This window comes from Salvelinus alpinus, chromosome 7, assembly GCF_045679555.1.
Source record: "Salvelinus alpinus chromosome 7, SLU_Salpinus.1, whole genome shotgun sequence".
In the NCBI taxonomy this organism is placed as follows: domain Eukaryota; kingdom Metazoa; phylum Chordata; class Actinopteri; order Salmoniformes; family Salmonidae; genus Salvelinus; species Salvelinus alpinus.
This window is the reverse complement of record NC_092092.1, coordinates 11,757,536-11,784,427: the sequence shown is the minus strand read 5'-3', so window position 1 is coordinate 11,784,427 and position 26,892 is coordinate 11,757,536. Positions and strand designations below refer to the sequence as shown.

Genomic DNA, 26,892 nt, shown 5'->3' with positions numbered 1-26,892 from the left:
ATCCTTCTCTTATGAGTGGATTTCACACGGAGTAAGCTGCAAAGTAGGCTACTGCTTGAAATTGAATACAAAACTTTAGTCCTTATGTTCCCCTTTAAACTACCCACTGGGCACAGACCTCAGTTCAAGGTCCAGTTTTGATTTACATTTTGTTGAGTTGTTAATTCAATGCAAAATCAACAAACAAACAAAATCACAAGTTCATTGGATTTAGGTTAAAAGTTGGGTAAAAACATTTTTTAAATGACTTTTTGCAAATTCAGTCAGTTTTCCACGATCATTCAGCATCGTCACATAGATGTTTTTGGTTGAAATGACGTGGAAACAGCGTTGATTAAACCAGTAGATTGTGTAGCATTATTTCAACCAAGTTAATTTAGGCTGCCAATTCACTAATTTATTTTGCAAATGAAAATACTAAACATATGGATATTATCATAACTCTATTTAACTTGACCACTTTTGCTACTTACTCTACATTGGGGAGCTACATTCTATCTTTATAGGTCAGGTATCACAGAAGTAATAGTAAAGGAAAGCGTGTCCTTTATTCACATGCTTGAGGCTCGATAAAAAGAAGCTAAATATACACCAAATTACCGGTAGACTTTATATACTCACCAATTACCGTCGCGGTTTTCACACCTGTCGTTCGCTGCATGGTAACACCTTCCCTTTCGGTTGGTACCTCTTCAAGTGGACAGCTCCGATCTTTGCAGCTGCGATTGCCCCGGTGCGTATCAATCGCTATGACGTCAGTTGAAAGGTAACCAGACTTGCAGGTGGGATCTAGGCTAAGTACTTACACCTCTGAGACTACGATTAGTTAAACAGATAAGTGAATGCAAGTTTGAGGTGCGGCTGATTGCACACATCATACTTCATGCTCATAAAGTAAACATTTTATGCCCTTGTTATGCATGCAGCACTGGGTTATCAAATAAAATAACTTGGTAACTTTTATCTTGAATCTTCAGGGAGTAATGCAAATTCATTCTAATGAAATGTGTTAAAAGTTGTCAAATTCATGGTGACTGACAGTCAATGAAAGATGTTTAGGACAGGGTGGAATACATACACCACTAATAAATGAGTTGTATAACAAAACACATAGCATTGTCTCCAGGTTGCTTTCATCAATGTTATGATCAGTGGTTAAGGACAGTGATGGTCAGTAAGAGGTGGGTATATTCATCCATTTAAATAATAGCCTATACAACCTGGTTAGTCAATCATGGTAAAGTTCATACTTAACCACAGGAGGTTGGTGGCACCTTAATTGTGGAAAACGGGCTCGTGTTAATGACTGGTTAATGACTGGTGTTAATGAAGTAACTGAAATACCCTAAATAGTATTTGAACCCAGGTCTGATGAATACAAGATCAATGTTGATACATAATATGTTGTTTTACAAGAAGCACAGCAAACAATGATAAATGTTTAAAATGTTTACCTTCAAACAGATCAAAAACAACAATCACTTACATGAACAGATACATTTTTAGGGGAAACTGCTTAACATACTTTTTAAAAAGTACATGAAATAATAAAAAACACCAATAAGAAATCATCACAACAAACACCTGAGAAGAAATCAAAACAAACAAAAGCGATTGTAGAAACTGCTTTTCAAGGGTTCACATCAAATTAGACGTTTTTAAAAAATATCAGAATTCAATGTCTTGTAGGGTTATTTAATTCTGATTGCTTGTTGATTGATCCAGCAGTGAATTAGAAACAAAGCCGTCTTTATGATGTAAGGTTGTGAGAATTTAACCTTCCACCTTGTCATGAAAACCACTGTAGATGTATTTTCGAACTTTGGCTGGATTGTCAATGTACAATACCATATCTGTAAACATATAACCAGATATTACACATAGAATAGGAAGGTAATAACAATAACAATAAAATATAATAAACAACAGCATCAACAACAACAATAATACAAATATTAATAATAACAATAATAATAAAAAGTATTATTATTATTATGATAAGTAGTCATCATAAGACATAAGTAAACATCACCACAAATACACATGTAGTACACTATTGTGGCTAATTAATAACGAGTAAATTGTTATTTTGTAATCCATCTTCATATTTAAGAAGCTTTGATAATAAACGTTGATAGGGTTTAATCTTTGTATTGTGATTCATCCTTCAGTCTGTTCTTTCTGGTGAGGTGTACAACACCATGGGGTGCTACTTCCTGCCTCTGGTGGGATGAGAATCAAAGACTGGAGCCAATAGAACGGTTATCCATCTGTAACAGACACGACTCATTCAAATCACTTCTCTTCCCCTGGGTAGAAGTTCCAGCAGGGGAGGGATTTGCTTTCACACAGGTTGGTGGATATTGAGTGCTTTCAGTCCATTCAGAGTATGTGGTCTCATTCAAGATGTCTGTTATTAAAAGCTTGACGTTACAATGTGTTCTATTTGTGATCTTTGTATCATGGAGACAGTGAATGCCAGTGTGTCCTGGGTGGCATGGTGCAATTATAAGATCTCCCAGCATGCCCCAGTATAGGATTAAACCACATGGTCAGATATCCGTGAGACATTGTCCATGTTGTTGACTTGAGTGGACAAGGATTTACGGCTGTCAGTGTTTATTCTTGTCCGTATGCCCTCTGTTTGGTTCTGACATTGGCCAAAAGAGCGACAGGAAAATGCTGCTTTGAATTCCGCTCGAAACTTCCCTGTGGAAAAAAGCTAAACTTTGTTAAACACATAACATTTTAGTAATTTAGCAGACGCTGTTATACTTACAGGAGCAATTCGGGTTAAGGGCCTTGCTCGAGGGCACATAGACAGATCTAGTTTTTTGAACCACCAACCTTTCGGTTACTGGCCCAACACTCTTCACCACTAATCAAACCTCATATGAAAGTGGTATTCTGTTGAAATTCTACCACTTAAGTATTACGTTTCTTTACCATTAAAATTGATTGAACAAGTTACCCCGGCACATCAAATCCCTCTTCCAAAGCTCCACTCTAAGTGTGTTGTGATATACTATACTGTCCAGCAGATGGGGCAATAAAATCATGAACAAAGTATTTCGAGACAAACTCACCACTTAAAAAGTTATAGATGATTGGATTTGCAGCACTGTTGGCATATATCAGCCAATGTGAGAACGTGAACCAGGCGTATACAGTCTCTCTGCTGTTTGTGTACTTAAACGTCCCAAACACTCTGCAATGACAAGGTAACATCAGTGAGACCTCATCAGTAATGACACCAAGTGTGTTGAAGCTGTAAATGGAGCTATAGCTTATTGACAGGTGTTTGCAGGGGTGGGGGGTATTAAAGAGATAGTTTAGCCTAATTTCTATTTTACCTCATTCTATGAATAAATAGCAAGTGATATATTGTCGCTGTCTGATGAAAACCTCGTAACTAAATGTTTTGCCAATTTTCATAATTATTTTACATTTATTGAAAGCAGTAACTACCCTCAATGTGCCCTGAACATTTCATGACTCTAGGACCAAGAAAATATATTCAACATAGCTTCTGAAGTTTCATCATTGTATATTAATGGGAAATTACGGTCATTCTTTCAAATTCCTGAAAAGCTTCTGTTTTGGAGAAAATAGGGTTTCATCAGACAGCAACGATATGCACCCTGAGAGACAGACATCACAAATATGTTTGCTTATCGCATTGATATAGATCAGAACATGTGTGATCTAGGTATGCTAAATTAATGCTTACAGATTACTAAATTCTCAGTATGTGATCACATTTTTCTGTAAACACAATGTTTACCAGGGACTACTGTGAATGACAACCGTTATTTGAGTCAAATGACTCATTTCCAAATCGAAACTTCTGACTCATTGAAACATCTCTATGTTGAATCCTAGAGTGTAATGGCTATTGATCCTGAAGACAGAGAGACAGAGCAGCCAAAGAGGCTGCTACCTTTTCATGATGTTGAGTACGCTGATGGGCAGGTAGCAGAGGGCAAAGACAAAGAGGACCACCATCAGCATGCGGGCTGTCTTCCTGCGGGCCCGGACCTGTTTGATCTCAGCGGACACTGTGCTGGTCCGGACCCTGGCTGACTCTCCAGGTCCTGGAGGATAAGTGGAACCCTGGAGGGACGTCCGCTTCCTCTGTAGCACAGATGACGTCCCAGGAATCTGTTAACAGAACCCACAACCCACAGCCGATCACACTGTGGTCTTTGAACAGCGTTTGCTTGACAAGCTCATTAAAACTCAAAACATTCAAAAAGCTCAATGGAAAGGATCTGAACAGTGGAGTGCATAATCTGAGAGTGCATTGTCAAATAATTGCAAGGATAATGGACACTGATAAATTGGTGACTGCATGATCTAGAAATAAATGTGGAGAATCAACAAAGAGCCAGATTGCTAAGAAACAGTGCAAATGTTGTCTGTTATCGTTCACAAACATAAATGTACATAGATACCTGTTGACACCACAGTTTATGACATATCTGGATGTATGCCAGAACCATCAGACAGAGGGGAGCGAAGTATGTGACGATGAAGAAGCAGGTGTGATACACCTTGGGGTAGACATCAGCTGTTGAGAGAATGAAATGTGACTTAACTAAATGATTGTGACATAGATGTAAATTAGAGGTGCTACCCTTACAGAAAAACCACATGATTTCACATGTGGAAAATCACATGATTTCACATGAAATGTTACATGTTACTTCATGTGAAAAAATGTTTTTGTAACCCTTCACATTGTTTCACAGGTTTTCACATGTGTAGTTCCATGTTATCACAAGTTGCTTTACATGTTTTCACATGTTATCACATTAACTTCACATAAGATCAGAGATCACATGAAAACATGTGTTTTTGGAATACTTCACTTGATCACATGTGAGATTATGTACTTTATCATAAGGGTACTGTAGGAATTGTGGTGGTAATTTGTCAAATCCAAAGGGGAAACAAACATGTCTACATTTATATACATATTTATCAGTAACATGCATGAGCTTGTAGTTACTGTGCAGGAATTTAAATTGAGTGGCAAGACAGAACTCTCCATCAAAAAGAGACATTTTTTTAAAGGGAATCATCAGATTGTGCTGAATATGGTTCCTATCACAGAAACATTCTACACTTTAAGAAATAACAATTGAATAAGTCGGCAAGTTTCCATTGACCCAAGTTTATTCAACAAACTAAACATTGCGACATGTGTAATGTAAAAGGCAGTTATAGGAGAAATGTTCTAAACATCTACTACATTTATATCTATTCAACAGAGGCGGATTTTTCTTTTGTCAAGCTTTCTTTATTGTGACAAACGATTATGGAAACGGTATTTTTCAAATAAATAATGATTGCCAAATATTTTTGAAGGTACGTTGGGCATGTGATGCCATTTCCCTTACTATAAAGCTCCACTCCACATTTAGCCTAACTCTAAATGCCTAGTGCTTGCTAAATCAATTTTTTCAACTATAAAAATTATGTTTTTTTTGCAGGACAAGACTTGTGCTGTCTATCAATAATGAATGAATTGCTTAACTTTGCTTTTCTGGTTGGCTGGATGCAAGTTCCAAGATCCAATTATTTCAGGTTTACAGGACTGCAAGTTTCACCATGGCACGGTTGGGCGATACACTGGCACATGAGAATTATTAGAATATTGCAAATATTACTAAATTCTTGCATTCTATCCATGTTAACTTTTGCGGATAACCTAAGACATGAAACAGATAGGTGGGAGCGGGCATACCAATTTACTAATGCACTCTGCCCTACATGGAAAGAGTTTGACATCACTGCTTTAGACAAACTGCTGAGCAAAAATTGCATCCTGGCAATGTAACTGTCCCCATACAACTTAAATGATAACTTTTGCATTTCAGAGATGTGAGTCATGAGTAATACCACGTTCACGTGCTAGTCAGAACTAAAAAAACGTAGAAATGTCCGACTTGCTAACGGGTTGTAGTTATATACGTGATGTGTTCAACAAGTTAGAAAGTCTAACATTTCCGAGTTCTGAATAGCATGCGAACGTGGCATAAGTCTGAGATGCAGGTACTGTACATATACTACATGTGGACACCTGCTCGTTGAACATCTCATTTCAATATCATGGGCGGTAATACGGAGTTGGTCCCCCCTTTTAGATATAACAGCCTCCACTCTTCTGGGAAGACTTTCCACTAGATGCTGGATCATTGCTGCGGGGACTTGCTTCCATTCAGCCCTTGCTTTGTGCATGGGGGTATTATCATGCTGAAAAAAGAAAGTGCCTTCCCCAAACTGTTGCCACAAAGTTGGAAGTACAGAATTGTCTAGAATGTCATTGTATGCTGTAGCGTTAACATTTCCCTTCACTGGAACTAAGGGGCCTACCCCAAACCATTATTCCTCCTCCACCAAACATTACAGTTGGCACTAGAATTGTCTAGAATGTCATTGTATGCTGTAGCGTTAACATTTCCCTTCACTGGAACTAAGGGGCCTACCCCAAACCATTATTCCTCCTCCACCAAACATTACAGTTGGCACTATGCATTCGGGCAGGTAGTTTTCTCCTGGTATCCGCCAAACCCAGATTCCTCCATCAGACTGCCAGATGGTGAAGCATGATTAATCACTTCAGAGAACGCGTTTCCACTGCTCCAGAGTCCAATGGCGGTGAGCTTTACACCACTCCAGCCGACGCTTGGCATTGCGCATGGTGATCTTAGGCTTGTGTGTGGCTGCTCAGCCATGGAAACCCATTTCATGAAGCTCCTGATGAACAGTTATTGTGCTGACGTTGCTTCCAGAGGCAGTTTGGAACTCGGTAGTGAGTGTTTCACAGACGATTTTTACATGCTACGCGGTTCAGCATTCGGCAGTCCCATTCTGTGAGCTTGTGTGGCCTACCACTTCGCGGCTGAGCTGTTGTTGCTCCTAGATGTTTTCACTTCACAATAACAACCCTTCAGTTGACCAGGGCAGCTCTAGCAGGGGAGAAATTTGACAAACTGACTCGTTGGAAAGGTGACATCCTATGACTGTGCCACGTTGAAAGTCATTGAGCTCTTCAGTAAGGCCATTCTACTGCCAATGTGTGTCTATGGAGATTGCATGGCTGCGTGCTCGATTTTATACACCTTTCATCAATGGATGTGGCTGAAATAGCCGAATCCACTAATACTTTTGCCATGTAGGATCTTAATTTGAGCCAGTTTGCTACAGCACGAAAATAATCCTGCAGCCACAGGAAATGTAAACTATTATATGGATTTTATACAATGGCATTGTTGAATACTCGTTTCTGATTGGCTTGAAGGGCATTCTAGAGCATACATTATTTCCCTGTAAAGCACGGAATATCCGCATGGTTGAATTTAATGGCAATAGTTCCTTCTTACATGTTTTATGTTTGACCTGCTTTTGAAAGCAAAAGTCGAATTGAAAACATTATTGACATCGGTGAATATCATTTTCATAACAGCAAGCTAGGACTGATGGTTTGATTAGCTAAACTAGCAAGTCTATTTGTTTGGTTACCAAGGCAAATGAAAACATTTCTAGTGGCAAATGTGTTAAATTATAGCCATGGTATACTGTAAAAGGGACAATCAACCGGGGCTCTATGCGTTCTCTGGAAAAAAATGCCTTCCACGTCGTCCATTATTTTCCATAGAATGCATATGCCGCTCGCTGATTATCCCTTACATAATGCATGGACATTTTACACTTCAAATACACTACAAGTTTTAAATGTCATGCATCAAATTAAGATCCTACAGCAAATTAAGATCCTACGTCTGTAGATGTCAACCTTTAAAGTTGAGAGTTTGCATGAGGACACATTCCTGCAAAGGTTTTCCACCCAAAAACGAATTTGAGAGATGGAGAACTTTCATCTCGCTCATTTAATCGATAGCCTTGACACATTCATTTATTTTCTATCTAAACAATTGTGCTGCCAATAGTTGTATGGTTTTCTGTGAAAGAGTATTTGTCTGTAGCAATCAAGAGGCATCCAAGCCTCTTTTATCGGATAACCTGCAAAGTCATCCCTCAATGCATTCCAAGTATTTTTCAACTGTCTGACCCTGAATCATTCAGTAGAACAGATAAATGGGAGGCTGGTGATGGGAGGACAGCTCATAATAATGAATGGAATGGAAAACCAGGTCTTTGATGTGTTCGATATTTTTACATTTATTCCATTCCAGCCATTACTATGAGCCTGTCCTCCCCATTTAAAGTGCTACCATCCACCACTGCCTTAAACATACAGTCTGGTTAGATAGTCGTTTTTTCCTATCAAAGGAAGACAGTGACTTGTTTTCAATATTGTGTCAACATGAATGTTACATTTGTATAACTCATTGAGTAGAATTCAAAAGGTACCCGCCCATGTAGAAAACATGTAGGAGGCTGGGATAGAACACTCAACCATGTAGAAAGAACTTGCAAGAGGCCCAAATAGAAAACATATTGTTGCTATGTAATTACATGCTGACAGTAGATGACGGTACAGTATGAAGCTGAAACCTATGCTTTCTGTTTGCATCTTAGATCTGCACCTTTTTGTGTTCACTGTCAAGTATGTAATTAAACACCAATAGCATTTTATCTCTGCCTCCTGCATGTTTTTTTCTGCATGGTTTGAGTGTGAGTACCTTTTGAATTCTACTTAGTTATTCCCTAGTTATCCCCACACTTAGTATATGATTAGAATACTATACAGCAGCGGATTAATGACATTTGGATACTGGTCTCACACAGCTTCAGAATCCCTTCAAGGAAAACCCCACAATCTTTAGGTATTTGTTTCATTAGTCCATTATTGATTTAGTCCCAAAATGTTTTTCATGTCAGCAATCAAGTTTTCAAGATACAGTATATAACTTTCAAAATTCAGAAATACAGCTGGTATGATGCATTTTGCATCATATGATGCTGTACTTTCTGTATTTTGAAAGTTATATATCTTGAAAACTTGATTGCTGACATGAAAAACATTTTGAGACTATATGAACATTGGATTAATGAAACAAATACCAATAGATAGTCTTTCGGTGGAATTTTCCTTTAACTCTTGAGAATACAGGGGGTGCTATTTTCGCATTAGCATAATTTGCTCTACAGATTAAACTGCCTCTTATTCAATTATTGCTCTTACTATATGCATATGAATCATACCATTGGAAAGAAAACAATCCCTAGTTTCTAAATCCGTTTCAATTTTGTCTCTGAGTGATACAGAAGTCATTCAACAGCACTTTCCATGACCAAGAACATAAAATCAAGATGTTTATGCTGGCTTCAAAGCTCTGCCTATATATGGTCGTGCCTCCTATGACCCGAAACACAACTCACTGGCCTTCCTCTGGGTGTCTAGAGGACGTCAGAGGAAAAATTTCTTGTCTATCTGGGACTGACGTGAAATGAGAGCAAAATCTTTGGCATGACCGACAACTTCCGGTTCTCTGTTGCATGGAAATTGGAGCTACGTTTGTCTTCTGTTGTGCGGCCATTATTATCTCCGTGTCGAAGTTTGTTTGATACATGTGACCAGATCATCGTAATGTATGTTTTTTCAATATAGTTTAATCAGATTATTTGAATTTTTTAGGGAGTTTTTCGGTGTTCCGTTGTTAGATTTTAGTATCGTTTGAGAAATCCGTGCCACTCGACCGGTACCTGTGCTAAATGGAGTGGGAAAGGAACGACTCTGAACGGAACCAACAACTCATCTTGACAAAGGACACTTTGATCAACATTCTGATGAAAGATCAGCCATAGTAAGACCCAATTTACGATGTTATATCATATCTGTTGTGCATGTGATCTTGCCGTGGGCGCCCAGCCGAATCTGCCTGGTATAGCTATGCTAATTTAGCGCTACATTTTGTTTTCGTTATAAAACATTTAAGAAATCTGAAATATTGTTTGGATTCACCAGATGTTGGGCTTTCAATATCTGTACGCTGTGTATTTTTCTGAAATGTTTTAAAATGAGTAATTAGTTATATGACGTTGGTCTCTGTAATTGTTCTGGCTTGGTCGGCACCTTTTCAGATTGCAGCTGCAATGTAGAACTGTGATTTATACCTGAAAAATGCACATTTAAAAAAAAAAACTATGCTATACCATAAATATGTTATCAGACTGTCATCTTATGAATTTGTTTCTTGGTTAGTGGCTATATATATTTTTATTTAGTCGAATTAGTGATAGCTACTGACGCAGGGAAAAACTGTTGGGAGTGAAAAAATCCTCTCCTTTGCTAACGTGGTTAGCTAATAGATTTACATATTGTGTCTTCCCTGTAAAACATTTTAAAAATCTGAAATGGTGGCTTTATTCACAAGACCTGTATCTTTCATCTGGTGTCTTGGACTTGTGATTTAATGATATTTAGATGCTACAAGTTACTTGTGACGCTATGCTAGCTATGCTAATCAGTGGGGGGTGGGGGGGGGGGGTGCTCCCGGATCAGGGTTGGTGACTCGTGAGGAGTGATGTCAACACAGCAGACACTACAGTATATAACATTACAGATGTTTTTTTCTAATGCTCCTATGAAATATTGATTCCATCAGAAAAGAACGAGCACATTTGTGTAGCTGGTGTAGTGTAAATCCAGGCACTCTGCGTTCCGTCATACGAAAGAACAGCCCTTAGCCGTGGTATATTGTCCATATACCACACCCTCTCTGAACTTATTGCTTAATTATTATAATTATTATATTATTATTATATAATTTGGTTCGAGCCCTGAATGCTGATTGGCTGAAAGCCGTGGTATATCACGGGTATGACAAAAAAAATATTATCATTGTTCTAATTACATTGATAACCAGTTTATAATATAAATATTATCATTGTTCTAATTACATTGATAACCAGTTTATAATAGCAATAAGGCACCTCGGGTGTTTGTGGTGTATGGCTAAGGGCTGTATCCAGGCACTCTGCGTTCCGTCATACGAAAGAACAGCCCTTAGCCGTGGTATATTGTCCATATACCACACCCTCTCTGAACTTATTGCTTAATTATTCCCCATCTGACAACAGCTCCGGGAGGTTTAGTCACAAGAACTGAAATATGCCTGTCGCCTTTGGTCCAGACCTTGGTTCAAACAGTGACTGTTTACTAGAGGCTGCCTGGAATGCTAAATGGGCAGGCTTAATACTTTTGGGACTACTCCAGTGGAGTACTCAATTGTTTCAGGCATTCTCAATCAAGCTTAATCCAGCAGAGTTAGAGTATTAGAAATTGGTCTGGTCTGGGGTTACAGTGCCTTGGCGAGTTCCTATGGCATTGAGAGGAGGGATTTTGTGGATGCCCGCCTACCTCCCCAGCGCTCTTCACACACAGTGAAAAGGCTGGTTTTGTTGGTGAGCTCAGGGAGCAGGCTGCTGCACTCCATCACGATGGCCTGGGGGATCATGATGACACAGGAAACCCCCCAGATGAGGAGGATACTCTTGCGGGCGCGCCTGGCCGTGCTTTTGAACATCAGCGGGTGGCAGATTGCGTACCAGCGGTCGAGAGCAATGCAGCTCAGAGTCAAGACTGACACAGATACGGAGATTGTCTGGGAGATTGAAAAAGAGGATGTCCAGTTAATTGAAGCACAAAGTGAAGCAGTACAAAAAGTACTACACTTAATATATACCTGCTGAGAGAAAATCTGGGATTTCCCTTGGGCAAACAAAATAATACTTTCTCTTCATTATTGTGAAGAAGAGAAGAAGAAAATGACTGTTCTTTTTTATCTATTTTCTCATTTAAAAGACTTCTCAATATGAATATTCTGTCACTGCCAGCAGAAAAACATTGATGGACAGGGAAAATTGGCTGATCTAGATGTTGACAGGGGCAACCATTTTCCCCCAGGACGATTACACCCAACCTCCCCCAAGGCATCAACTATTTATATGGACTAATTAGAATTGGTATGATGTGAAGCAGAATGGTAAGGCAACCCTTAGAGACCACACACACCGCACCGAATGTTGATCTGCCATTCGTTCGGCGCAGTATTTTTTTAGGGACCACCCACGGGTGGACATCTGACTGCTGACATTTTCGCACGATTCTGTAGAATGTAGAATCGACTTGCACTTGGTTTGAAAATGATGGCCGGCACTCTGTTCAGAGGTGCTAAGTACTCTTAGCTTTTGTTAGAAGCGCAGAGATAATTGACTGTCAGGTATTATAATTATATATTATATATATGTATAGTATATATGATGAAGTCTGACTAACTACCATAACCAAAGGATGATTACAATATAAACATTTATATGTATCGTGCTACTAGACCTTAGTGCTGCCTTTGATACCATCGATCACCACATTCTTTTGGAGAGATTGGAAACCCAAATTGGTCTACACGGACAAGTTCTGGCCTGGTTTAGATCTTATCTGTCGGAAAGATATCAGTTTGTCTCTGTGATTGGTTTGTCCTCTGACAAATCAACTGTACATTTCGGTGTTCCTCAAGGTTCCGTTTTACGACGACTATTGTTTTCACTATATATTTTACCTCTTGGGGATGTCATTCGAAAACATAATGTTAACTTTCACTGCTATGCGGATGACACACAGCTGTACTTTTCAATGAAACATGGTGAAGCCCCAAAATTGCCCTCGCTAGAAGCCTGTGTTTCAGACATAAGGAAGTGGATGGCTGAAAACGTTCTACTTTTAAACTCGGACAAAACAGAGATGCTTGTTCTAGGTCCCAAGAAACAAAGAGATCTTCTGTTGAATCTGACAATTCATCTTGATGGTTGTAAAGTCGTCTCAAATAAAACTGTGGAGGACCTCGGCGTTACTCTGGACCCTGATCTCTCTTTTGACGAACATATCAAGACTGTTTCAAGGACAGCTTTTTTCCATCTACGTAACATTGCAAAAATCAGAAATTTTCTGTCCAAAAATGATGCAGAAAAATTTATCCATGCTTTTGTTTACTTCTAGGTTAGACTACTGCAATGCTCTACTTTCCGGCTACTCGGATAAAGCACTAAATAAACTTCAGTTAGTGCTAAATACGGCTGCTAGAATCCTGACTAGAACCAAACAATTTGATCATATTACTCCAGTGCTAGCCTCCCTACACTGGCTTCTTGTTAAGGCAAGGGCTGATTTCAAGGTTTTACTGTTAACCTACAAAGCGTTACATGGGCTTGCTCCTACCTATCTTTCCGAGTTGGTCCTGCCGTACATACCTACACGTACGCTACGGTCACAAGACGCAGGCTAGAATTTCTAAGCAAACAGCTGGAGGCAGGGCTTTCTCCTATAGATCTCCATTTTTATGGAATGGTCTGCCTACCCATGTGAGAGACACAGACTCGGTCTCAACTTTTAAGTCTTTATTGAAGACTCATCTCTTCAGTGGGTCATATGATTGAGTGTAGTCTGGCCCAGGAGTGTGAAGGTGAACGGAAAGGCTCTGGAGCAACGAACCGCCCTTGCTGTCTCTGCCTGGCCGGTTCCCCTCTCTCCACTGGGATTCTCTACCTCTAACCCTATTACAGGGGCTGAGTCACTGGCTTACTGGTGCTCTTTCATGCCGTCCCTAGGAGGGGTGCGTCACTTGAGTGGGTTGAGTCACTGACGTGATCTTCCTGTCTGGGTTGGCGCCCCCCCTTGGGTTGTGCCGTGGCGGAGATCTTTGTGGGCTATACTCGGCCTTGTCTCAGGATGGTAAGTTGGTGGTTGAAGATATCCCTTTAGTGGTGTGGGGGCTGTGCTTTGGCAAAGTGGGTGGGGTTATATCCTTCCTGTTTGGCCCTGTCTGGGGGTATCATCGGATGGGGCCACAGTGTCTCCTGACCCCTCCTGTCTCAGCCTCCAGTATTTATGCTGCAGTAGTTTATGTGTCGGGGGCCTAGGGTCAGTTTGTTATATCTGGAGTACTTCTCCTGTCTTATCCGGTGTCCTGTGTGAATTTAAGTATGCTCTCTCTAATTCTCTCTTTCTTTCTCTCTTCCTTTCTCTCTCTCGGAGGACCTGAGCCCTAGGACCATGCCTCAGGACGACCTGGCATGATGATTCCTTGCTGTCCCCAGTCCACCTGGCCGTGCTGCTGCTCCAGTTTCAACTGTTCTGCCTGCGGCTATGGAACCCTGACCTGTTCACCGGACGTGCTACCTGTCCCAGACCTGCTGTTTTAAACTCTCTAGAGACCGCAGGAGCGGTAGATATACTCTTAATGATCGGCTATGAAAAGCCAACTGACATTTACTCCTGTGGTGCTGACTTGCTGCACCCTCGACAACTACTGTGATTATTATTATTTGACCATGCTGGTCATTTATGAACATTTGAACATCTTGGCCATGTTCTGTTATAATCTCCACCCGGCACAGGCAGAAGAGGACTGGCCACCCCTCATAGCCTGGTTCCTCTCTAGGTTTCTTCCTAGGTTTTGGCCTTTCTAGGGAGTTTTTCCTAGCCACCGTGCTTCTACACCTGCATTGCTTGCTGTTTGGGGTTTTAGGCTGGGTTTCTGTACAGCACTTTGAGATATCAGCTGATGTACGAAGGGCTATATGAATACATTTGATTTGATTTGATGATGAATCTGAGTTTACACAATAGACACACAAAAAAAAACGGCATTACTGTTGATATGGCGAAATACTATCAAAGTATGGGGGCCCTAGTCTATATTCAACAGGTCTATACTCCCTTAACATTCAACATTCTCAGCATTTTTATTTTATTTTACTAGGCAAGTCAGGTAAGAACAAATTCTTATTCACAATGAAAATAAAATAACCGTCACAACCATTTTGTTTTTGTGGAGCGAACAGCTAACTTTAGACGTGACGACCGGGCATTCGTGCGGTTGAGTTTGTTTCTACGGTATTGATGCAATAATTTCCATGGTAATTTAGAATGTTCATTCAAATGATGTTAACTGATGTGGCTCATGCAATCAAATTAATTTGTTTGTAATGTCAGTTGAGTTGAACCAACAAATCACAGCGGTCGTCACTAGTTATCACAGCCACAAAGTCATAAACCCTGCCTATTTCTTCAATTTATCTTCTTAAAATGTATGTTGCATTTCAGCAGATGCACTTATCCAGAGCAACCTACAGTAGTGAGTGCATACATTTTTGTACTGCTCCCCCATGGGAATTAAACCTACAACCCTGAGTATGGAAGCGCAATGCTCTACCAACTGAGCCAGCCACACAAAACCTAACCGTCTCCTGTTAACCTGTTAACCTGTTAACCTAACCGTCTAACTGTTAACCTTATGCCTATCCCTAACCTTAAATTAAGACCAACCCAACGTCCAACAGTCCACCCATTATGCGATCCTTGACTTGAAAGGGGACGCCCGTTATATTCATTCTATTTCTATGGCAGCACATGCAGACAGGAGCGGAGGAGAGGAGAAAATGTGCATCTTTAAAAAATTATGTGTTTTGGTTGTTATTTTTTGCTATTCAAACGGTTATGACGTGACTCTGGTCATTCGGCTGACGAATAACCGTCATCCGAAATTCCATGACCCTCACAGCCCAAAATGTTGATTTTTACTCATCACAGTGATATGAATCTACCAGCCATTTTCTGTTATCCTTGTTTCCTCTGTCGGTTTAGAGTGGTGGGATTTATGATTATATTAACCATAACACTTTCAAGAGATAATTTGTCAACTTCATATTAATAAAAAGAAAGACATCACAAATCTGGAAATGATATGGGGCTTGTGTATTTTTTACAGTCGTTTTAGATTGTGTCATATAGCTGGATCTGCAAAACAGACAGCCTGGGCCTTTTACATTTCAGACTAGCTTATCCAGAGCGACTTACAGAAGTAGTAAGTGCATACAGCTTAATCCTTCTTTCATACTGGTCCTCTGTGTGAATCAAACCCACAACCCTGGCACTGCGAGCACTATGCTCTACCAAATGAGCTACACGGGACTGTTTTTGACATTAGACTACTTTTGATGGTTTAAAACAGCTGACACACTTTGATCTTAGAGTGTTATGTTCTTTTCATATCTGCAGCCATTACTCAAATATCAATTAGAGCCTGTAGACAGTAGAGGAGCTGTGAGAATTACAATTGAGGCCATCTGATTGACGATGGGGGATATTTTCAGCGCTCTCTCATTAACATCCTATAGCCAATGGACACATCAAATTGGCCCTACAGCTGTTACAGCTATTCCAATTTACCTCAGACATGCTTCACACAGCCATTAGGAGAGGCACGATGTACACACAGTGTTGTAGTAAATATTGGAGTAACTAATGAAATGTCAACGAAGTTTGTGCAGCATTTACAGATGACCTTCCTTGGGAAAGCACTTTTGACACACTGCAAGTAGGCCAGGGGAGAAAACCAGTTTAATATTCTGCTTCTTCAGCTCATCAGGTAAAGGTTTTATAAATGGTTTTAATTGATCTCTTGATGGGGTGAGGTAGACCACCAGCTGCCTCTCCTCTGTTGGTAATTGTAGTCCTCTCAACACGGTCTTTCAGGCAGACATGAATGATAAGACAGTAATTCAGTCCAGGACCTTACTGATAGGACTCCCGGCGTTTGTCTGTGGGTTTTGGATGCAGTCCAGTGTTAAATAAATCCAAAGATCAGCTACCCTGATAAACCCTTTCTCAATCTCCTGACCACTTATTATATTTGTCAACAGGCAGCATTGCAAAAATGTAAGGGCACTATCCACTATATTTGTCCCCAGCATGAATGCAAAATAATATGAGTCACAAATGGATGAGAGGCTGTCTTTAGATCATTTCAATGTTATTTTCTCAACGGTTAGGCAATCAGATGTTTGATTGATAAAGTATGTTTGATTGATAAAGTATGCCCCCATTTAACATGAAAATAAACTGAGACTGAAGAAAGGTCATTTTGTTTAGACTTTAGAGCTTTTCATAAAACTTTTAAAAAAGGCTAACATTTTAGACAATATTCTCATATCCTTGGACTAGCCAGAATCCAACATTCATTAATTTCTTCTCTGTAATCGGAACGGTGCTATGCCAGAATGTGGACAGTCAGAGCCCAGTGCAGTGTATGGCTGGGAAAACATACCTCAGTCCAATGATGGAATATGTCAATGTGCTCCTAATTCTCCTGAAATTATGAATGGTGAATTGAGAAGATTGGAAAACTGCTAGTTTTTTTATTAAACTGCATGCTGGGCTAGCTAATGCTATAGCAGCCAATTGGATTCCTTGAAAATGCATTGGGGTGAGTAGTTAACATAAGTGTTGTGGAATCCAATGGGTTGCTTTCATAGCCATGGAAAGTAGGGGTGCAGTACCCCTGAAAAATCTATACAAAACAAAATAATAATATATATTTTTTAAATTACAAAAATGTATTCACAAAAGTAGTGCACTGGGCCTTAACTAGTCCTGTATTAGCAGACTGATATAAATTATTAAATCATATAATAATCTGACATACCCAAATCTAACTGCCTGAAGCTCAAATCTAACTGCCTGTAGCTAATGACATACCCAAATCTAACTGCCTGTAGCTCAGGACCTGATGCAAGGATATGCATATTCTTGATACCATTTGAAAGGAAACACTTTCAGGTTTTTGGAAATGTGAAATTAATGTAGGAGAATATAACACATTAGATCTGGTAACAGATAACACAAACAAAAAAACATGTGTTTTCTATTATTGTTTTTGATCCATCATCTTTGAAAGGCCATAACACAATATTGCAGTTTAGCCGCAATTTAGATTTTGGCCACTAGATGGCAGCAGTGTGTGTGCAAAGTTTCAGATTGATCCAGTGAAGCATAGCCATACTGGACAATATTTTGTATCAAGTCTGCCCAAATGTGCCGAATTGGTCAATTGATACATAACTAATTGGTCAAAGTACATAACTATAGAGAAAATACAAAAATGATATGGTAATACACATTTAAGTTTACACACTCCCAGGAATATCATACATGACGGATCATTAGCTTCTACACTAACTTTCACACATCTAGATGGCCGGGCAGGGTGGGTGTGGAGCCAGAGACAGCAGGGGTTCAAAACTGTAGAACCCAGTTCCTACATTTGAATATAAAATGGATTTTATCAAACAAAACTATGCTACATTTTATCTCTGAGACCCTCAGGATGACAAATCAGAGCAAGACTACTGAATGTAAGTACATGATTTACCTTCAGAGGTGAATGTATCAGATCAGTTACCGTGGTACGTTTGTTGTTGTTGTGCACTCTCTTCAAACAACAGCATAGTATTTTTTCACTGTAATAGCTACTGTAAATTGGACAGTGCAGTTAGATTAACAAGAATTTAAGCATTCTGCCCATATAAGACATGTCTGTGTCCTGGAAGGTTTGCTGTTACTTACAAACGTCACGCTAATCACATAGCTCAACTGTCCCGGTGTAGGGACACCTATCCCATAGAGTAGAATAGCAGTATTTCAATCTTACTGTATCATTTTTGGTAATGGGATAATTAGGTATACAGCACCTTATCCCATCTCAGGATTGAGGTACGTTTTCTGTGCCATATCTCACGTTGGCTCCGCGGTGTCCTTATCATGGCAGCCTGCCGTTCAGACCATACAGGGAAGATGTAATTACAGTGGCTGTAAGGTCTGAATCTTTAGGCTAATCCTCTGACACACAGATTGGCATAGGATTCTGCCCCATATGGCTGAGTGGATGTTCCATCACACTGGATCAAAAGAGAATTATGATGTTGATCCATTGAAGACTAAGCCCATGGCAGTTGAGCTGGGAAAGCAAAATACTTTCCCATGGCACAAGGATCACCATGGGGTCCCTTCAAAGAATACTGTTCAGTACCCTGGAGTTCCGTACCAACTATCAAGCTTGAAGTTGCAAGCGGTACCAGTACCGGAGCGCCAAGTCTGGGACCAAAAGGCTCCTAGACAGCTTCTACCCCAAACCAGAAGACTGCTGAGCAGTTCATCAGATGGCTACCCTGACTATTTGCATTGACACACACACACACACACACACACACACACACACACACACACACACACACACACACACACACACACACACACACACACACACACACACACACACACACACATACTACACTGACACTCCAACACACACACACTCACACATACTACACTGACACTCCAACACACACACACACACACACACACACACACACACACACACACACACACACACACACACATACACACACACTCACACTCACACTCACACACAACTTCAACATTTCAACATCATCAAATCACCTCTGCTTAGTCTAATACAGTGACAACTAAAAGATACCAAAAACAATTTAGTCCAATCAACTTAAGCTAAATATGATGTCTCTGTCCATGCCATGGTTCTGATTTGTGTGTATGTGTGCGCTCCTGCAAGTAGAAAAAACATGTTGACTCACCCTTCTTGCAGAGAAACGCCAATGCCATCCTCCTCTCTTTCATGTTGATGAAAGGGTCTATGAGGCTCTCATACAGTACACACTTTTATTTGTTTTGTCCTACAGTACATACGCTCACACACACAAAACACACACACACATGCATATTGACGCCACACACTCACACATTGGCACACATTCACACTCTTCACATACGCTGCTGCTACTCTGTTCATTAATGTATCCTGATTGCCTAGTCACTTTTACCCCTACCTACCTACATATTACCTCAATAACCTCAACTACCTCGTAACCCTGCACAATGACTCGGTACCAGTACTCCTTGTATATAGTCTCGTTATTGTTATTATATTGTGTTACCCATTTCCTTATTTATTTATTTTTTGCTAATCTTTTCTTACTTTTTAACTCTGTGTTGTTGGTAAAGGGCTTGTACCTAAGCTTTTCATGGTAAAGTCTACACCTTTTGCAGTTCTGTGTAACTCAATTAGTAGAGCATTGTGCTTACAACGCCAGGGTTGTGGGTTTGATTCCTGCAGTGGACCAGTACAAAAATGTATGCAGTCATCTGGATAAGAGCATCTTTTAAAATGTAAATGTATTTAGCACATGTGACAAATGAAATATTATTTGATTTTAATATAAAGTGAAAGTTGGGAAATGTGAAAATAAAAACCTTGAGACATCCTCTTACCTGTAAGTAAGGCAGTATTTTACAAAGAGTGTTTCCAAAGAACCATGTTTCTGTAATGTCTACCACAAGACTTGCCGGGAGACAGGTGATGGTGACCAGGACATCAGCAAAGGAGAGATTCACAATGAAACAGTTGGTCACTGTGCGCATGTGATGGTTTTTCCACACTGCAAAACAAACTGACAACAAGACACAACCAAGGACTGCTGCTGTTAGGAATAGAGGGAGACATCAATGACTTTAATTGGTTGTGTCAATACAACACACAGCACACACCTGAATAACAGAACCTGAATAACACCTGAATAACAGAACCTGAATAACACCTGAATAGCAGCACCTGAATAACACCTGAATAACAACTATCAATTGCATAATCAATATGAAGGTATTACAAATTAACCTGTTGTCCTGTTATGTCACTTACATGTCAGTTGGTGATTATGAAAAGGGCAGTCAAACAACATCGTATAATAGTGACTCATTTAATCTACAATAAGCCTACATCTGTAACAAGACTGTCATAAACACATTTCTTATTTACTCCAAAATAATGTGGAATGTAAAAATAAGGGATATGAACACAGTAAACATAGCCTACTCTCAGGGTATGTGGACAGGTTTTTTTTAAACTCAGGAGAGTTAAACATATTGAACAGGTTTCTCGTTTTCAAAGGTTCCCCAGCCTGCAGTGAATCATTCCATTCTCCAACGCTGCTCTTCAAAAAGCACAGAACGCTCCTCCTGCCTTATATACACAACGTACCCTCACTACAGACACGTGTATTATAAATGGCAAATAAACCAGTCTCATTCACAAACAGCTCATGAAGAATGAGTAAAATCGTGCCCTAAACTTTGGGTAAAGCGTCTTCGCTGATGGCTGTTGAACACTGCCTTTCAGTCCACAGCAAAATGTCTTGCACTATTTTGTATTTAACTAGGCAAGTTAGATAAGAACAAATTCTTAACTACAATGACAGCCTACACCGGCCAAACCCAGACAACACTGTGCCAATTGTGCACCACCCTATGTGACTCCCAATCACATGTGATAGAGCCTGGATTCAAACCAGGGACTGCACTGAGACGCAGTGCCTTAGACCGCTGCGCCAATCGGGAGCCCGATCAACACAAGCGAACAGCACTGCCATAGTAACAAGAGAAGCTGCACGCTGAGAAAATTAGATTGATTGTAGGCTACTTGAAAACATTGTCAAATTATGCCAGTATTGTCAGCACCGAAAACATTGTTTAGAATCAATTAAGACATTTAATTAAGACCATTAACAATAATTTAATGAGCATATAGTTTCATAATAGCAGTTATTAAGGGCTAGATTAAATTGTATGTAAATATGATATGTTTAAGCAGTATCTTAAGTGTCTTGATAAGATACTGCCCGAGAATCATCTACTTGTAAAGGGACTATGTTAATGCAGTAGACTTGATTTATTCCACAGGCATCTTATTCTGAACTAGAAGCATAGGCCTAATAAGGATGTTCCAAAAATATTTTATTGACAATTTCTAATATGCCCTCAACTATATTTGTCAAGTATTATTAACAGCTTTAAACGGAAAACGACCGTTTAAAGAGAATGCTACAGAGAAGTGCTACAGCACTTTGATTGCGGTTTATCACTTTACAGGTCCCATGGTTTATCATTTTCCCTGTCGAGTGTCGCATGCACATCCAAATAAGACAGATGCCCATGCATGTCCGCACTCGGGATAATGTCTTTATTTTGCGCTTCCCAAATACATTCGATTGTCAGTCACCTCTTGTTTAGAAGGTAGTCTACTGATACTAAATTAGTGAACACCAAATGAATATAATAATAATATTAATAATAATATATGTAATACATAGCCTACATTCGACTCACCAGTAGCCTAACTTCTATAAAACTACCATCATGTTCAATGAAGCCCAGATAACTTTGAGGACTTGATCTAATGCCCTACACTTTAAAATGAGGATGACATTTTAGAAATTATACTGGCTCAATTAATCCAACCTGCGCCAAAACCTTCACCAAAACTTACCTAGTGTGTTTCCAAGGAGAGAAACAAAAAAAACAAGTATGTATCCTACAATAAGAACCCACTCATATTGCTTGGGATGCAAATATTCCCTCCAGATATACTTCAGCAGTTCATCGTCGTCATCGATGCTAGAGTATGGGTGTAATTCCGTGGTGCAAGGCTCATGCGAAGGGGGTGAACATTCTCCACAATCCGAATTCACTGTGATCCCCGACATCCTTCAATAGTTGGAAGTGTTTACGGTCTTTTTAGTGTCCATTCAGCGCGCCTGGAACGAGCAACAGACTATCGGGTTTAACGTCTGCTAATAGAATGGCTATGCACCAGATCTGAATCGCTTTGGCATCGTCAACGTGACCATCTCTCCAAAGCAGGGATCATGCAAGGCAAGAAACCAATCAGAAAATTCCTTGTTGACAAAAAAGAGAGGGGGGGGTTAATTCCACAAATATCAGAAGCCCTGTCATAAAACACAAGTGATTGCATGAGGAATTGAGGAGACCAGATTTGATGACTTCATCAAATAACATTATTTTTAATAGAAAGATGTGATATACAAATGTGTAACAATCAACTGAAAAAGGTCTCAGTGGAGGGTCCTGATCGTTACCTTATTGAAGCAAAGTAAGACCAGAGTTGAAGTCAGATCTTTGTCTTGGGAAAAAGTTAGAAAAAGTCACCAGGAAGCAGAAGTGGACAATTAACCACTCTGACAGGAGAGGGATGTCCATCACATTTGTTTATAAACCAATATAAATATAGTGCAGGGGTAGACCACCCTGTTCCCAAAGTGCCACAGATAATGGAGGATTATGTCCCAACTCGGCACCACACCAGACCAACTGAGCTAATCAGTTCAGTGATCAACATTTTAAATTCAACACGCCTGGTCTTCCATGTTGGTTAAAACAAAAACATGAATTCAGGAGCAGGGTTGCCTAGCCTTGGACAAGTGGTTCCCTACACATATAAATCACTGGTACGCAACAGCATATTGACGGCATTGTCTGATAGCATGTTGTTTCCAGGTTGGGGGTTTTCCATTATATTGAAAGATAATGGGCCAGGACCGAGTTTGGGAAACCCTGAGCTAGCTGTTCATTAATCCCCAAAATTGTCTACAGCGGTTGATTGGGATCACATACCCCAGCGGTTTGAAATTGGTTTGGCACCTATCATTAAACTTGGCCATAGCCTCATGCACTCCTGCATGTTTACTGGCGGTGAGGGACTGGCACTCCCTCTTAGAAGCCTCTGAGCACTTCAATTTGATGCTGAGGTACTCTAAAGGAAGAGCATCCTGTGCTGAAAACTGTCTCTTCCTGTTTTCATACAGACAAGTATAGTTTGTGTGTGAGTTCAACCCAGTATCACAGATTATTGTAAAATAGACACGGCTGCATTATGAAGAAAGAAAGAAAACTTATACACAAGAAAAGTGTACTTTTTCTTGTGCCTGTCACGAATTTCGAATAAGTAATTAATGTTTATTTCACAATAAGCTGTGATAGTTTTGGTGAGTTCTGGTGGGTCTTCGCGCTTCAGCAAACAAAAGAAAAGGAGGGGTGCTTGACAACAATGACAACTAGAAAAGGAAGTTTCAGTAGAAACTTTGTGTGCTTGCTTAGCTGCCTGAAAGTAAAAGGATTAATGGTAGTGGAAGAAGTTTACACAGTGAAATAGTTAGGCCTATATCTTTCAGATATCTTTCAGTAAAACCAACCTTTAAATGCTTACAGTTTAAAATGTATAGCCTTTGCCTCCTTTGATTTGCTGAGGGAAACCTATCATCTTCCTAGAAATAACTTTTGCAGATACAGATTAACTCAAATGTTATTGGTCACATACACATGGTTAGCAGATGTCATTACGAGAGTAGCGAAATGCTTGTGCTTCTAGTTCCGACAGTGTAGTAATATCTAACAAGTAATCTAACAATTACACAACAACTACCTAATTACACACAAATCTAAGTAAAGGGATGGAATAAGGATATATACATATAAAATATATGGATGAGCGATGACCGAGCAGTATAGGCAAGATGCAATAGATGGTATAAAAATATAGTATATACATATCGGATGAGTAATGCAAGATATGTAAACATTATTAAACTGGCATTATTAAAGTGAATAGTGATCTAGGCCCACCTGGAAGAGAGACAGAGTTACGCAGTAGAGAATCGGGGAGATGCCGCCTACAGAGATGGTCGCCTCGCTTCGAGTTCTTAGGAAACTATGCAGTATTTCGTTTTTTCTGTATTATTTCTTACATTGTTACCCCATGAAAGTTTTAAAAGTTTTTAAAATTAAGTTTTATTACATACAGCCGGGAAGAACGATTGGCTATAAGAGCAATGTCAACTTACCAACATTACGACCAGGAATACGACTTTCCCGAAACAGATCCTCTGTTCGGAACACCACCCAGGACAATGGATCTAATTCCAGTAGTCGACCCAAAACAAGGGCGCCACAGAAGTGGCCTTCTGGTCAGGCTCCGTAGACGTGCACATCGCCCACCGCTCCCGAGTATACTACCAGCCAATGTCCAGTCTCTTGACAACAAGGTAGACAAAATTCGAGCAAGGGTTGCCTTCCAGAGAGGCATCAGAGATTGTAACATTCTCTGTTTCACGGAAACATGGCTCTCTCGGGATATGTTGTCGGAATCAGTTCAGCCACCGGGCATCTCCATGCATCTCGCCAACAGAGATAAACACCTCTCTGGGAAGAGGAAGGGCGGGTGTCACGCCCTAACCTTAGAGATCCTTTTTATGTCTCTATTTTGGTTTGGTCAGGGTGTGAATTGGGGTGGGTATTCTATGTTCTATTATTTGTATTTCTATGTTTTGGCCGGGTAGGGTTCTCAATCAGGGACAGCTGTCTATCGTTGTCTCTGATTGAGAACCATACTTAGGTAGCCCTTTTTCCCACCTGTCTTTATGGGAAGTTGACTTTGTTTATGGCACATAGCCTTTAGCTTCACGGTTTGTTTTGTAGTGTTTATTGTTTTGTTCGGCGTCTTTTCAAATAAAAAGAAAATGTACGCTTACAACGCTGCGCCTTGGTCCTCTTCTTTCAACGGCCGTGACAGCGGGGGTGTTTGCTTCAAGATTAACGACTCATGGTGTAATCATAACAACATACAGCTACTCAAGTCCTTCTGCTCACCTGACCTAGAATTCCTTCAAATCAAATGCGGGCCATTTTACCTACCAAGAGAATTCTCTTCAGTTATAGTCACAGCTGCGTACATTCCCCCTCAAGCAGACATCAAGATGGCGATCAAGGAACTTCACTGGACTATATGCAAACTGGAAACCATATATCCTGAGGCTGCATTTATTGTAGCTGGGGATTTTAACAAAGCAAATTTGAGAACAAGGCTACCTAAATTCTACCAGCATAATGATTGTGCTACGTGCATGGGAAATATCCTCGACCACTGCTACTCTAACTTACGCAATGCATACGAAGCCCTAACCCGACCTCCATTCGGCAAATCCGTCCACGAGGTCATCGTGCTAACTACCGTCTTATAGGCAGAAACTCAAACAGGATGTACCAGTGACGAGAACCATTCAAAGCTGGTCCGACCAATCGGAAGCCACGCTTCAAGATTGTCTTGATCAGGCGGACTGGAATATATTCCGATTGTACCCACTGTGACTATTAAACTACCACTGTGACTATTAATACCTACCCTAACCAGAAACCGTGGATGGGATGACGGCATTCGCGTAAAACTGAAAGCGCGATCCACAGCATTTAACAATGGAAAGAGGTCTGGGAATATGACTGAATATAAACAGTGTAGTTATTCCCTCAGCAAGGCAATCAAACAAATTAAATGCCAGTACAGGGACAAGGTGGAGTCGCAATTCAACGGCTCAGACACGCGACGTATGTGGCAGGGTCTACAGGAAATCACGGACTACAAAAAGAAAACCAGCCACGTCACGGACACCGACGTCATGCTTCCAGACAAACTAAACACCTTCTTTGCCCGCTTTGAGGAAAATACAGTGCCATCATCGCGACCCGCTAACAAGGACTGCACACCCCCCTCTCCTTCTCCGTGGCTGGCGTGAGTAAAACATTAGAAGGCCAGCATTCCGGAGTCGCCTCTTCACTGTTGACGTTGAGACTGGTGTTTTGCGGGTACAATTTAATGAAGCTGCCAGTTGAGGACTTGTGAGGCGTCTCTTTCTCAAACTAGACACTCTAATGTACTTGTCCTCTTGCTCAGTTGTGCACCGGGGCCTCCCACTCCTCTTTCTGTTCTGGTTAGAGCCAGTTTGCGCTGTTCTGTGAAGGGAGTAGTACAAAGCGTTGTTCAAGATCTTTCTTGCACTGAGAGGGGTAGGCTGTTTACTCCACCTGAGCAGGGTATCCCACCTCTATCTTTTGATGTACCATCATCACCAGTCCTCAGTAATAATGGGACACGTCCGAGTCAGCTTAGTGACCTTATTAAGCATATAGATTCTCCTATCTCTGAACCAATCAGAGCAAGTTAACTGCAGCCTGGGGCTTCAAGTCTTTCTCCTGCCCATCCCCCTCACCAACCCCAGCAGTTTCCCCTGTCTGATCAATGTGGGTCAACTTTTATTGATGCGTCCAAGCTGAATCTGGTTGTGAAGTCAGATGTTAGTGCTCCACCTTTCTTTAGGGGTGATGGCTCAGATAAGTACTCTGTCCTGGAGTGGGAGGAGCTAATGGGA

General features: G+C 40.4%; 1 protein-coding gene across 1 annotated transcript; it reads right to left on the bottom strand.

Annotated features, from left to right (window-relative positions):
* Nucleotides 1-1,436: 1,436 nt before the first annotated feature.
* hcrtr2 (hypocretin (orexin) receptor 2) lies at nt 1,437-22,572 on the bottom strand. The gene is made up of 7 exons (XM_071409143.1): nt 22,164-22,572; nt 20,114-20,292; nt 11,333-11,576; nt 4,455-4,570; nt 3,941-4,161; nt 3,087-3,208; nt 1,437-2,709 (listed from the first exon to the last, which is right to left on the bottom strand). The coding sequence occupies exons 1-7, from the start codon at nt 22,378-22,380 to the stop codon at nt 2,540-2,542; spliced, it is 1,269 nt and encodes a 422-aa protein (XP_071265244.1). The 5' UTR covers nt 22,381-22,572; the 3' UTR covers nt 1,437-2,539.
* Between the last annotated feature and the right edge of the window lie 4,320 nt (nt 22,573-26,892).